Raw genomic sequence first — 13,985 nt, 5'->3', positions numbered from 1 at the left:
CGAGCTTGAAATGTTGCAAATGAACCAGTTCAAACTAGTAGCACCATTGCTGCCATCTAGTGGATTTATGCAGCCACAAAAAACCCTGAACGGTCTTACAGTCTTTAGGCATAGTGCACGTATTTTTTTCCCCTTCTACCATTAAATATTCACAGCACTTTTATTTGATTTTAATCTTTTTGTTGTCTCAAGTGACAGACAGTATTGAAAGCAGTGAGAGACATGCAAAGAACTCCATTTACCCAGTAATGGTTAATCAAGATTTGTCTTTATTTTCATATACAAAAGGATGACTATTCTCATCTAGTTTATATTTCTAAGCATTTTGTTTCACAGATAAAATTACCATTCGTACTGTTTTAGTGAAATCATCAACCAACATACACCCCACACACACAGTTCACATAAACAGGGAAAGTCACACAATTCAGTCAAACAGCCATCCACACGACAAGAAATGAACAATGTTGACTGTGAACTTTAAAAAACAAAAAAAGATTTCTTTCACGGGATTCACACATGAAAAGGAAGAAAACCTTTACATTTGTCAAATATATATATGTATATATAGATATATACACACGCAATAATTGATACATTTTTTCTTTTCTTTTTGTTGAAGATGAGGCTGACTCCATGTTAGTGTTACTAATGAGGTACTGCATGAGGTAACTGGTTTTTCTGTTCAGAAGAGCTGGGTGTAAGACAGCATTTGGAGGTAACAACAGACCGCAGCAGATATCCCCTACGCGACTGCTGTTTTATTTCTGGCACAATTCGTGAAAGCACCTGGGCCATGCTCAGTTCACATTAAAAATGCAACCGTCAGCATTTCCCCCCCCCCCCAACTTATCAGGAGACTTTAGCGCATCCACGCCGTCAGGACATGGTCCAGGTGTGATGAGATGTAGTTTATTGATCTGCAGAAGAAACCTGCTAAGTCACAGCTGAGTTTAAATGTCTTAAACTATGATAGACTTAGACTATTGCTGTATAATAAATATTGCTGGACCCTCGGACCATGCACATGCCACCGCTCACATGACTCCCAATGGTGCTGCATCATCAGTCGATCAATGTAGGTACAAACACGATGATCTCCAAACACTTTAAAAATGTTAAGTAATTGTTCCATTTCGACTGATATTTTTTTTTCTAGTGTCCTTTACCAAAACTGCACATCGGCAAGCATTACAGATCACTGTTAAAAATCACCATCTTTCCACAGCACTAATCAACGTACAACAGATGAGCCTGTGTGTTGTCCAATGTGGCTAAACTAGCACTAAACAAGTCTGAACATCACACCAGCAGGTTAATATTGAGGCAATACTGTTCAAAACAGGAAGCCAAATCACAAAAGGAATCTGTATGTTTTTTTCTGTTTGTTCTTGATAATATACACACTGAGCTCTATAATGCAAAGTGCAACCCACACAGCTTCTGATCCAGAGGGACCGATACCATTATTCACTGAAATTCACTGAAATCAGTAACCGCCACTCTCTGCCAAAAGAAAAACAATTATTATGCAGGGCTAGTTATAAAAATTATTTAAATATATAGAGGTGGAACTGAGAAATCTCTTCCATTTCTGCAAAATGAGAACATTAATGCCCTGATTTTGTGTTATTAAAAAAAAAAAAGAGAGCGCAGAAAAAAAAACCCACCCCAAAAATCACTGAGCAGTGTTCGCCATCTGTGTGTACACCCATATTTACATAAATCTGCCCATCTTCTTTTAGATTTGTAGAGAATTAACACCATGAAAACTGGTCAGACTCCTAAAAAAAACAAAAAAAAATCAAATCAAATCTCAATCTCAACAGACAAGAGGCCCAACCAGCAATAAAATATCTCAACTACCAAAAACACAATAAAATACATAACACAATTTGATATACATGTAGAAAAAGCCTGAGGTACTTTTCAGAATATCTGAGGTCAGTCTGTAGGAGTAAGCACCTGACGGCTTACCCAGTCAAAATAAAAAACGCACAAAAACAGAATATTAGCCTCACATTATATCGTGGATAGTAATCACATGTTAGCGTTATATTAACAAAGAATGCATGTACATCTACAAATCCTTGAGTATCCTGGAATAGTCACAGCAGCATAACGGACATTCAATGTATGGTATTCATGTTATGGTACAACTATGGCATTGCATTTGAGACAAAAGGCAACCATTTGAGCTCTCCTTGCATGACATACAGTGACTGAGGTATCTGGGAACTGGTGTCCGACTGAGTCTATTGAACACGCACTCATGGAAATTAAAAAACAGACATGTTGCTTACTCAAGTATGGCCCATGACTCTCACTTTAAAAACTTTCTATCCATCTCACATCATTTCAATTTCAGATTCACTCACACACTCACTCACACAGTTCAAATTAAGAATGTGTAACATTGCAACTTCAGACAGCATCCAGCAATGCCCCTGGCACTGGCAAAGGAGTAACTCTGAATTCAAACAAATAAAAAAACTAAAATAAAAATCCAGGAATATGTCCATGATAGCTAGCTCGATAGCTCGGCTCTTAACTTAGAGAAAATGTTCCAAAGAAGCCTACTGAATACCTGAGAGGTAGTTCCCCGAGGACAAGACACTTGCCCCAAATCCAAGTCCAAAATGTCCAATACAGCTCCCATTTAGCTCCCTCCCTTACAATAAAACAGCTGTGCTCCGGTTTTTGTTTTTTGAAACTTTTTTTTTCCGTTTTTCATTTTGAGGAAATCACAGGTTTAAAATAAGGGAGCGCACTCAGAGTTTCAAAATCGAGAAGCTTCAACCCCTGAGGAAGATGTATTTATGTTGTCTAACAGTCTCAAAACGGTTCCTCCGAGGTGTGCAGCACGTCGTCTGAGGTTTGGAGCAAAAAGGTTCATTTCATTTGGCCGCAGACGATCAGGACCACGACGCGAAATACGACAATGACAACCCATGAGGTAATTTAAAAAAAAAGAAAAAAAAAAGAAAAAAAACAATATAGACTAACACAAAAGAAACACATGAGGTAATGACAACATTTAAGATTTGACACATGGGTGTTATCAGATGTGCCCATCGCATAGCTTATTACTACTTCAACTACAGCAGATGGATGTGTTAGTAGGATCCGACTTGAAACACACACACGCACACACACTTTAAAAAACAGGAAAAAAATACCAGTATTGGGATAAAATAGCAGCTGCATTTAAGTTGCTAGATGTATTTTTTTGTTGTTGTTTTTCTTTTGTTTTTTTATATATATGTTTTTTTAAATATTCACGAAAATCTGCTGAGTTTGGGTTTGAAAAATAAAAAGTCAGGAGCTCAGGTGAAAGATGGTGTCACCCGTTCAGGTGCTGGACTCTTTGGGAGGTAGGTCCTCGTTGATGAGAGACGTGACTAAAGAGATGGGGCTGTCTGAGGTAGTGCTGCCTATTGTCCTGGAGATCTGGCCGATGCGCTCCTCGACACAACCTGCAGACAGTCGAGCCTCTGCGTCGTGGTCCCAGCATTCCTCGATGGTCTCACACATGTGGCTCAGCCCCTGTACGCACAAAAGACAAAATATATAAGGATTTTCTTTTTGGCAGTTGCATTTGCTTATTTTTACTAAACTTGTCCATCTTCTGTTCATAATTTTAATATAAAACCCAAATCAGAGAAATCTCTAACTCTATTAATGACCCCAAATTTAAGCCATTCATTTTAAAGTTACAAAGCCACAACAAATTCAAAGAACTTTAACCTCAAATCATTGAGCTCTTCACTAAAAGGATGCACCACTTCCTGGTATTGCTGCTGAAACTGCAGTAGCTATTATGCTGTTACTCACAGGATGCTTGAGCCAGGAGTCCTTGATGACTGGACGCATCTTCTTGTGCACCACCACATCCTGCAGATCCTCCAGGGAGGGATGCTGGCCTATTTCATCCTCAAATGGCAGCATGTACTCGCCAACTGTTCCTACAAAGGGACAGCAAAGCAACAGAGTGGAAAGTGTTACGCAGAAGAAGAAAATACTGCAGTACTTTGACTTCTGAAAATTCAAAACTATTTAAAGAGTAACTTTATCCACATTGCAGCTTTGCCCTTCATTTGCTTTGCAGACAAAACAAAAACGAATCTTTACTGGCCCGGGGTCAAGCAATGTGACCTTTTCACCTATGAATGTGAAGCCACATTCCTTCACCACGTTGACTCACCATCTGTGTCAGAGCAACGGGACACCAGCTCCCACAGCACCAAGCCCATAGCGTACATGTCTATCCTCAGGAAGGAGTCTCGCTGAAAGTTGATGGCTCCCTCCAGCACCTCTGGGGCCATGTAACGCCTCGTACCCACCTAGACGGATAATGAATTTGGGGGTTTTATCCACTTAAGAATAAGCAGAAGGAAACTCCTGCAAACAATTGCATCACAGAGCCAATGCAGACACCCCCCCCCCCAAAAAAAAAAACCAGTAGTGAAGTTATTACATACCTGTCCATGAGTATCCCCAGGAGGTTTTCCTGGCTCGAATCTTACAGCAAGTCCAAAGTCACCAATGACTGCAGCTAAGTCATCTCGTAGTAACACATTCTTGCTCTTGAAGTCCCTGGGGAATTAATTTCACATTACAATGTCTTAATTAGAGGGAGGTTTAGTCACAGAAGTCAGACAAAGACTGTCATAGTAAAGATATTAAATGAGGTACAACCAGGAGAGGGCAGCAGTAAATTAAGATTTCTGTTCAAATCAAAAGCAACAGTTTAATCTTTAGTGAACTAACGAGAGTTGAGGAAATCCAGGCTGATTTTCCTACCTGTGTGCAATTGTAGGTTTAGGCCCCTCTCCCTTGTAACTGGGAATGTCCTCGTGAAGGTAAGCCAAACCGCGGGACATGGTCTCTGCTATGTGACACAACTCTGTCCAGGTCACAGTGTTGCCCTTCAGGTGATCTGTCAAGGATCCCTGCTCACACACAAACACACAAAATGATTATGAAACAAGGATTAGCAACTGCGCATGAATTCAGGCGTAGGCATAACCGAAAAGCTGTTGCTGAATCCACCAAGGAGCAGGAATTGCTTTCATTTCCATTTGACAGCAAATACTGTAGTCTGGGAGAATATAACAGAAACCCAATTTCATACTTCAAAACATCAAAAATAGCAATTTAAACGTTTACCATAAAAAAAAAAAAAAAACAATGACACATGCACTGATGCCTCCAACTAACCACGTTTGTATCAATACCAAGAATAAAAAGGTGCTGCAACAATCAGTCCCACTTGTGTTTAGAATTATTGTGTCCTCATATATCAGCATCACTGCAAATGCACAACATCTTGCAATATCTGACATCAAATACAAACGTTTTAAGCTACACGCTTAGAAAAAACAAACCGCCTTAAGTTTAAGCAGCACTGCCTGATCTGTTGCTTTTGGATTTACTGGAACAGCAGATCAGACATATGTGGTGAAATCTTCTTTTTAATAAAGGCTGCGATTCTCTTTTCTTGTTTTGAGGTAAACAGAGAGGCTCGCTCAATATTGGAAAACCTCCAGCGGTACTAGTCGACATAAAAGCCGTATACCTCACCATAAACTTGCTTTGGGGTTGATGTATCGGTCTGTGTGTAGACAGAATATGTTCTCACCCTTTCATGAAACTCTGTGATAAGCCACAGCTCCGTCTCCATGTTGGCTCCGTGCTTCTCTGCAGCGATGTAACGCAAGATATTTTCATGTCTCATCCCCGGAGTCAAGAATATGTCGCGCTCATTTTGCCATGACTGCTTATCCTGTAAACACAAACCAGAGTTATTTTTAGAGCTTGAAGATGCAAAGAAGCATTCTGGAGGTCAAAAACAAAAAGGCGCACATGGAATCTAGAACAAGAAAAAAGGCGTCTCTTCATACACTGAAGCATATGACGTATATTTTTAAGCCAGAATTAATGACATACCTGAACTGGGAAGATCTTAACAGCAACATATTCATTCATTAACTGGGCCTTCCAAACGCAACCAAAGCGCCCCCTAGCTTTGATTTCTAGAAGCTGCAATGGTTTCAGACCCACCAAGGGAGATGGAGGAGCTGGCCCTGGATCCTGAACAGAAAAAATAAAAATAAATAAAAACATCTTATTCTACTGCTGAATCCACCTCAAAACATTAACAATTTCAGTGCTACAAAACACAAAAGTGACAAGCACTCCATCCTTGTCAGGACTACGTTACTGATGGCCTTACAAGTCTCACACTAAGATGAGCATAGCCCGTCTCACCTCGCTCAGGTCTACATGGCCGTAGGGAGGTTTGCGGTGGCGGTACATCCACAAGGCCAGAACGAGGGCCAGGGACAGCACACAGAGAGGCAGCAGGGAGTACACCAGCACATTGAGCAGGGAAGGTACTCGGGGTGGAGGCTGGATTTTCACTGTCAAGGAGGTACAGAATAATTACGGCATGTCAGCTGTATGACACATAAGATATGTTAAGCATCACGTTTGTCCCTCACAGGCTGTGAGAGCTGATTTTAAATTGGCAGGGTAAGAGACTGCCTGACATCAATTCTAAGATGAGAAATTAGTTAACATAGAGATTAATTTTTGTTTTATCCCACTCGATTAAAAAGCCAGAACCAGAAGAATCACACATATACATTCCCAATAATCAAAATCGGTCAGATCCAATAGCCCCTTCTTAAATATGGCGTCATTTATTAATATTAATGAGATTTGTAGTCTCATTGAAATGCAGATTCACTCCTACTAATCACAGTGGGAAAGAAGAGATCTTTACTATCTATACGATGCATTTGCCACTCACCTCGGTTGCCACTGCCAATCAAGTCGGGAAGGTGGGTGAATCGTTCATTGCAGTAGTTGCCCTCGCAGCAGCAGAAGAAGACCTGAGGGTTTTCCTCCATGGAGACGCACTCTTGCCTAAAAACAACAGATGGCGCATCAACGTTACTGTTCTAGACCCAACGGACAAAAACATTTTCTGATATTATTATTGGCTGTTAAAGTTTAGTAGTGTCAGTCTATGGTTTTCATGTATTTGCTGTATATTAACTCTAAGACAACGCAATCTAATAATTGGATCGGATATTGCCACAGATTACCTAATGCACATCTTTGCGTGGTTACTTGTACTGGTATCAACAAATATAAGGCAGGAAAGACTACATTTATAGAGTTTTTGTGTTTAGGGTGGGAAAAAAAATAATTTTTACAGCCAATTTTTCATCTTTTCACTCCTCTTAAGACAGCAGATGTTCCCAATTCCGAGGAATCACAGGATTTCTCACACTTTATGCATCTGCATATTCCTCCCATTAACCATTGACACTAAATGTTCATGTACTCAAAATTCCCCACCTGCTCCATTGCTCTTCAATTACTACAATCATTTAATGGTGCTTTTCACACAGATTAAATTGACCAGCAAATGTATTTTTTTTTCCCAGGTTCTATTGTAATTACCCTCAGCAGCTCACGGGTAAATGAAGATTTCAGCATCTTGTACCTAAACCTACAATTTCTACATATGCCACTCTAGCTTTTAGTCACATGTTGGTAATGCTCAAATTTCACACTAACACTCAGTGAAATAGTCACTTAATTGCCATTTGGCAACTCACAACATCTGCACATTAATCTAGCAAATTATGCCAAAGTATTAGAAAGGATAATAAAAGCCACATAAAATACACATTTTAAAGCACACACACACAGTTGTGTCATGTAGGATCAATTATCGCAGCTCTCGTTTCTCCAGCTCCCCTTTCCATGCCACAAGAGGACCCCCGCTTGTTGGAAAGGCTGTGGATAGCATGTTAATAACTGGAAAGTTCGATTGCGGCACTCAATTCAATGCAGACTTCTGATAAAGACTAGTTTTAAATTCTCCTCCTCACGTACAAAATCCTGAGTGGCCTCGTGTCACAGTATGTATCTGCCATCATCAGGCTGAACTGTGTGCTGCACTGCTCACAGAGGCTATCTGGCTTTTGCACAAATATGTGTAGGCTGCAGAGAACCTTCCCCGACACAAACACCCATACTTGGAAATGATTTGCTAAAAATTACCTGGCATCTGCTTCTTAATATCTATATTTGCCACTGCTCTCACATTTATATCATTCTACAGTGAATGTGTTTTAGGTTTTGCCAACTAATCAAACAAAACAAGCAGTCTGAAGATGAATATCTGTGAGCTTGAATTGGATAAGTGGCTAATATAAATATCTGAATATATCTTATGCTTCATGCACAAGAAAATTGTCTCGGTATACCTGTATGGTTGATTGCCTGACAGCACCTTAAGCAATATGAAACTGGACCACAGTTAATCTCCTTTTCTTGTTATACGTGGTTGCTTTTATGGCATGCAACTGATATTTTCCCATGGTTTCTCTCTGTTATTCACCTTTTAAAACATCACAAGGCTAAATGAAAAAAAGATCCTTTAAACATTCAAAGAGCATGAGATGGTTGCCTGCTCTGCGAAATCACGAGGCCAAAGGGTGAGGTGAAAAAAAGAGATTACTCTTCCATTTATTAAACTAAAGGCGGGCAAAAACATTTTTTAAATTTGTCTTTAACAGTGCAGAGTGAGAGAGGGGCACAAAAAGATGCACTGAACTATATGCAGGTACTGAGGGAACCTTTTCTGTTGTCCTCAATGTCAGTCAGTCGTCAGTCTGGTTGCGAGCCAGGTACATGAAATATAAATGCAAATTCGCAGCAGCGAATGACCTCGCACGGTTATCCGACCTGTCATAGCAGTTGAAGTCATCCAGCCAGCAGCCTTTCTTCACCAGTTTGATAGTCCCTGAGGAGTTGAGCCAGGAGGCATAACAGTGCAGACGCTTGTCCTTTTCCCCCTCGCAACGCTCGAAGCCGCTCTGGTTGGTCCTCTCCGAACGCCAGTTATCGTTGTAGTACACACACTCCCGGGTCTCCGCTTCGCCAAGACTGTACCCTGAGAATGACAGAAAAGTCTCAGTCAGCTCACATCGTAATGAATCGAAACTCAATGGCGGAAGCACAGACATATGGCGCAGGCTCCGCTCCGTGCCACGACGAAACATCGCCGAGCAGAGCCTCCATCGTCACTCTGGCACGTATCCAAGCTTGGGAGCTCTCTGTAGTAAAAAGGGAGTTCCTGTGGGCTAAGAAACTTGTGCTGAATAGAAGTTCGGCATAATCACATTAACTAAGATCTTTTCAGAGAGTGAAAAGTTAAAAAAGAAGAAGGGGAAAATTACAGAATTCAATTAGCTATAAAACAATGATATGCCCTGCTGTGGTAAAGAATCGCAGCATGAATACGTCGGCATTCTTTTTCTATAGATAAAGACTACAGACGCATCTGGAAAGGCCGATAAGACATTCTTTGAGAGCTTTGACAGGAAACACTAAAGAAAATAAACTACAGTAATTTTTTTTTTTTTTTTTTTTACAATAGCTGTCAGTCTTCCAGTGGTGAATGATTTAATGAAAAGGCATTATTCTCATTTCTCTTCTTGGATTTCATGTTAGACGTGTGCAGTCAGTTTGTTCCATGATTATTTGGATGGTGACTTACTTTCAGTAATTATGTCTCTTTACCACACCACCATGGATTTGAAAGGAAGCAATCTAGGTGTGACTCAAGTGTGAACTCTAAGATTTTCAGGGGGTTTAATAAAATATTGAACTAACCTTTTATGAATTAAGTTTTGTTTTTGTTTCTAAACACATGGTCTTGATTTTCAAGTAGCTGAACAAACAATTATAACATGCATGGATTCGTTTTTACCAGTACTTGCACAAAACTTCTTTGTACTCATTGAAGTCTGGAATCCATGGACAACACCAAATACTGAGCAGGTTTCCTTCCTTAGATGCTTCATTTGGACTTGACTACAGCCACCTTCAGTTGTAGCTTGTTTGTGGGTATTTTGGCCTTCAGAATCAGAATCAGAATCAGAATGGGGTTTATTGCCAAATGTTGAGCAGGTTTACAACATCAGTTTTTATCTTTATTGAAAAGCACACCCAGTTGGGCTGAGATCATGTGAATGAAATCAACATGAATCTTAAGGAGCTTGCTTCTGCAACACATTTCAGCTCACTGTTATTCTGCATTGTGAAACACTACACAATGACTTCCACAGCACAAAGTCACTTGACTGAATTTCAGTGTAAAATGTATTTCTATAGTATATCTATGAACAAACACCAACTCGATTTCACTGGCAGCATGATACGCCCACTATCTCAACCATATTTGACAGATGCCTCCTTCCTCTCCATCCTCTTCTCTTACCATCATTCCAGTAAACGTTTGGCTTTATCCAGAGTTTTGTTCCAAAACTTTCCAGGCTTTTGTTTAAAGCTGGGAAATTTGTCATGGAATTCTCAATGACCTTTCTGTTCTTGAGTCCTACACCCAGCTCAATGTCTGGATGTTGGGAAAAAAAAAAATCTTCAAAAACAAAAGAAGTCAAACACTTTAACTGTCACTCATAGTCTTGCATGACTTTTTCCTGTTGCCTAGCGCATCCTTTCTTTCTCGACCCAATTCTCACTCCCACCCACAATTCTTCAAGTTACACCCTGTTGTATTTATTTATTTATTGTCAGCCAAATAATGGGCTCCTTTATTTGCATTAACACCTCTTCGGTTTGTGAATTGAGAGTTCCTCTGAACAGCTATACTATAACTATGGATATCAAAAGTCTTATCAGTTAATTATTGAGTTACTTCTGAGGCTGTGAAAATGTAAAAATAAATAAATAAATCAAATAAAAATTGTAAATGCAATCACTCTTTTTAAACCCCTTGATTTAAAGCTGAAATTCTAACTCCAGCTGTATCAGATTGCTTCGTTTCAAACAAACTGTGGTGCTGCAAAGAGGCAAATTTTATAAAATATGTGTCCCGTGTCCTAATAATTGTTTACCTAACTGGGTTTGTGGCAAACACAAAAGCAGACAACATGGAGTACATGTTAGTCACAATTTAGCTTGGACATCCAGGCCTAATCTTTGTTCAGCGGGGGGGAGGGTTTAAAAAAAAAAGGTGCCTGTCTCTTTAAATCCCTGCCTATAGGAGCCTGCCCATCCCCCAATATTACCCCCACTAACCCATTACACACACACACTCAGAGGCACGCATGCATACATATTGCTGTTCAGCAGCACACAACTGACTTCATTATAAGAAACAGGCAATGCACACAGTGGCCAGAGATCGCAGTCATTATATATAAAAAAAAAAAAGGTTGGAAGTAAGCAAGGTAGCAAAGGATAAAACACACAGCAGCGATGCTCAACGCTTCATTGAACCGAGATGGCATTTCTGATATCTGCGGTCACATGATCCGCGAGGACTTTTACTACAATATCGTTCCCCAACCCCCTCCCTCTGTCACTTACTGAGCTTTTACACCACAACAACATGAATTCCGCAGAAGCAGCTTACTGTACACTGCCAGTCCTAATCTATTAACCATAAAGACATTAGCCACAGTGCTGCTGACACACAAGAGAAAGCTGTGCCTCAATTAAATTTTTATTACAGTTAGAGGAAAAAAAAAAACCTAAAGTGGAAATTGTTTCAAAGCCCTCTGTTCAGTCACAGTCGCGATACCTAGCTTAGGAAGAGGGGTTGCATGCGTTTTGGGACATTAAAAATTATCCATATGGGCTTAAAAACGCTGGCAAAAAAAAACGACAAACAAAAGAAAAAAAACAACCCTCTTGCTCAATTTCACGTGGTACCAAGTCAAACCCTGTGGAGACTTCAGCAGTGGGAGACAATAACCTCGATTCACGACAAAGACCTGACTTGTGACAACAGCTGCCGTCTCTCCAAATCAAACGCCAACGATTCATACAAATCCTTACAGAGGGAAGAGTGTTTGGAGAAGGTTCTTGTTGAGCCCGTAACCACAAACAAGAGTGCAGACCTGAGAGGTAGCCTATAAGGTTTCAGGATGTTGATGCAGCTGCTGCCTTCTATTCCTGCCACAGCGAAGGAGCAACAGTTTTAAATTTGGATACATGTACAATAAAAAAAATTATAATAAGATATATTCTCCTGTGAAAATACTACGTGTGATTCGAGCGTTTAAATGAGGGAAAATCCCGAGTGTGACATATTTGTCTTTAAGGGGGCTAAACGGAGAAAAGGCGATTATGGTTGTAGAGGGGAAATAAAAATCCCAGCTGAACGAGCTGCCAACAAAGTTTAAACAACTCGCAACCGCGGACTCGTTCGCGGGTCGAAATTTCAAACGCGAACAAATTACTCACACTCCCACGAAAAAAATGAAAATAATCGCGGCGAACTGTTCGACTAAACTGTTGCAAATTCGGGACCAACAACGGCGGCTTACCTGCGCATAAAGTTCCCAGAAGAAGTGAACAAGTCAGCCATGAAAAAGACATGTTCCGCTTTAAATACAGGGCAGAGATTTCCCCCGCTTTCCGTCGCGAACATTAAAACTCAGGTGGCCCAAAACATCAGTCCAGGATCAAAACGACCACAGGCCTCCGGTCCCTCCAGCAGCCTAAACCACCACGGCCACAGCGCGTGTCAATAGCCGCGACGCTGCAACAATGTTGCAAGAAAAGATAGGGGCGATTAATTGACTGCCAGGTTGTTATTCCATTAATAGGTGCTTCATTTCGCGTCGGAAGTGGATCCAAAACCCGAATAGGAAGCCGATAAAACACCCGAGATGGAAGCTCGTTGTTTTTTAAGGTTATTCACTTGAATAGTAGCACCGCTGCGTCGGGAGGTCGGTCGGGGTTTACATGCATGTTACTGATCTGTGTCCAAAATGGCTTCTAAATGGGGAATGGGCTGCAAACAGGGAAACCCGGATGTATAAACACAAAGAGGGGAATTCAGGCAGCCAGCGAGTGACCTTAACGCGACACCGCAGATACACGCCTGAAATGACTTTATTCTTGCTTCCTGTCGATAACTATCACATTTTTTTTTTTTTTTGTTTTTTACACATATCACGTCAGAAATACAAATGCCGGAGAGAGGTGTGTTTTCCACGTCGGTGTGTGTCCCGAATCGAAGCCGATACAAGACTTGCACTTTCTGCGGTCGGGGTTTGGTTTAAACCCACCACTTCCTTGGTTCTTAACAGACAGCCTCGCATTTAAACCATAATCATAATTATTCCGAGGCTAATTGATTAATGCAACCGAAGGTATAGATGAGAATGCAATGTGTGTGGACTTTTTCAAAGAATTTTTTTAAATTGAGGATTAATAGCTAATGCTTATGAATGTGAAAGGAAGCTTGTACAAATGCAGAATTATCTCTTTTTGCTGTATGCATAATACACCACGTCGTCCTCTGTGTCAGTGTGACAAATAGCTTTTGCAGCCCCACAAGTACTTAAATAAATTCTGTCTGTATGATCTTTTATGCATAAGTTGCGGTGCTAAAATTAGCTGACCTAATTTGGAATAGCACGTTACCATAAATGCTGTTTAAAATGCGTTCGTTCTAATTACCATCACACAGTATTAAATATAAGATATATAATATGTAGAGCTACCAAGACAGAGCTAACCGTGCTACATAATGTACTGGCAACCTTTATTTTTGTTCTTTTTTTAAAGTGTGTGACAATAATCTCCCAGAGTGTTCAAATCTGATATTCTACTAATAGCTCATGTTAAAATGTTATTGTTTAACACCATCAATTTGTGATCTTACATGTTTTTGTGTCAAAGGATTAGTAAGTTCATTAACTTTCACAGTCAACAGACAGTTGAGAAGTATTTCCCTCATAAGGATTAAAGTTCATTGCTTATCCAGCTTCTCTTTTATGAACTCCCTACTTAAAAGGAAACGTGTGCCTCCATTAGAGCAAGTAGTCAAGGTGTATTAATAGTAAGGTGCATAGATTCCTTCCAAGCATTTAAGGCTCACTTTTTAAAAATTGAGGTCTTTTGTGCAAAAATAAATAGTCCCGTCA

At 40.2% G+C, this 13,985-nt stretch overlaps 1 protein-coding gene across 1 annotated transcript; it reads right to left on the bottom strand.

The window, feature by feature from the left end:
• Nucleotides 1-249: 249 nt before the first annotated feature.
• Nucleotides 250-12,847, bottom strand: LOC146687392 (activin receptor type-2B-like). The gene is made up of 11 exons (XM_085438836.1): nt 12,378-12,847; nt 8,767-8,974; nt 6,815-6,930; nt 6,271-6,422; nt 5,950-6,093; nt 5,642-5,785; nt 4,804-4,952; nt 4,482-4,596; nt 4,205-4,343; nt 3,835-3,965; nt 250-3,546 (listed from the first exon to the last, which is right to left on the bottom strand). Exons 1-11 carry the CDS (start codon nt 12,427-12,429, stop codon nt 3,352-3,354), a joined length of 1,545 nt encoding a protein of 514 aa, XP_085294962.1. The 5' UTR covers nt 12,430-12,847; the 3' UTR covers nt 250-3,351.
• Between the last annotated feature and the right edge of the window lie 1,138 nt (nt 12,848-13,985).

Source organism: Copadichromis virginalis, linkage group LG18, assembly GCF_057382275.1.
Source record: "Copadichromis virginalis isolate Kocher_CV1m ecotype Utaka linkage group LG18, C_Virginalis_male_GT1.1, whole genome shotgun sequence".
Lineage (NCBI taxonomy): Eukaryota > Metazoa > Chordata > Actinopteri > Cichliformes > Cichlidae > Copadichromis > Copadichromis virginalis.
The sequence above is the reverse complement of the archived record's forward strand: the minus strand, read 5'-3'. Positions and strand labels throughout refer to the sequence as shown.

Excerpts from the sequence above, each read along its gene's own strand:
- LOC146687392 (XM_085438836.1), bottom strand. The coding sequence starts at position 12,429 with ATGTCTTTTTCATGGCTGACTTGTTCACTTCTTCTGGGAACTTTATGC. Across the intron at positions 8,975-12,377 it reads TCTGGGAACTTTATGCGCAG|GGTACAGTCTTGGCGAAGCG; the intron begins GTAAGCCGCCGT and ends TGTCATTCTCAG. Across the intron at positions 4,344-4,481 it reads CTGGGGATACTCATGGACAG|GTGGGTACGAGGCGTTACAT; the intron begins GTATGTAATAAC and ends TTATCCGTCTAG.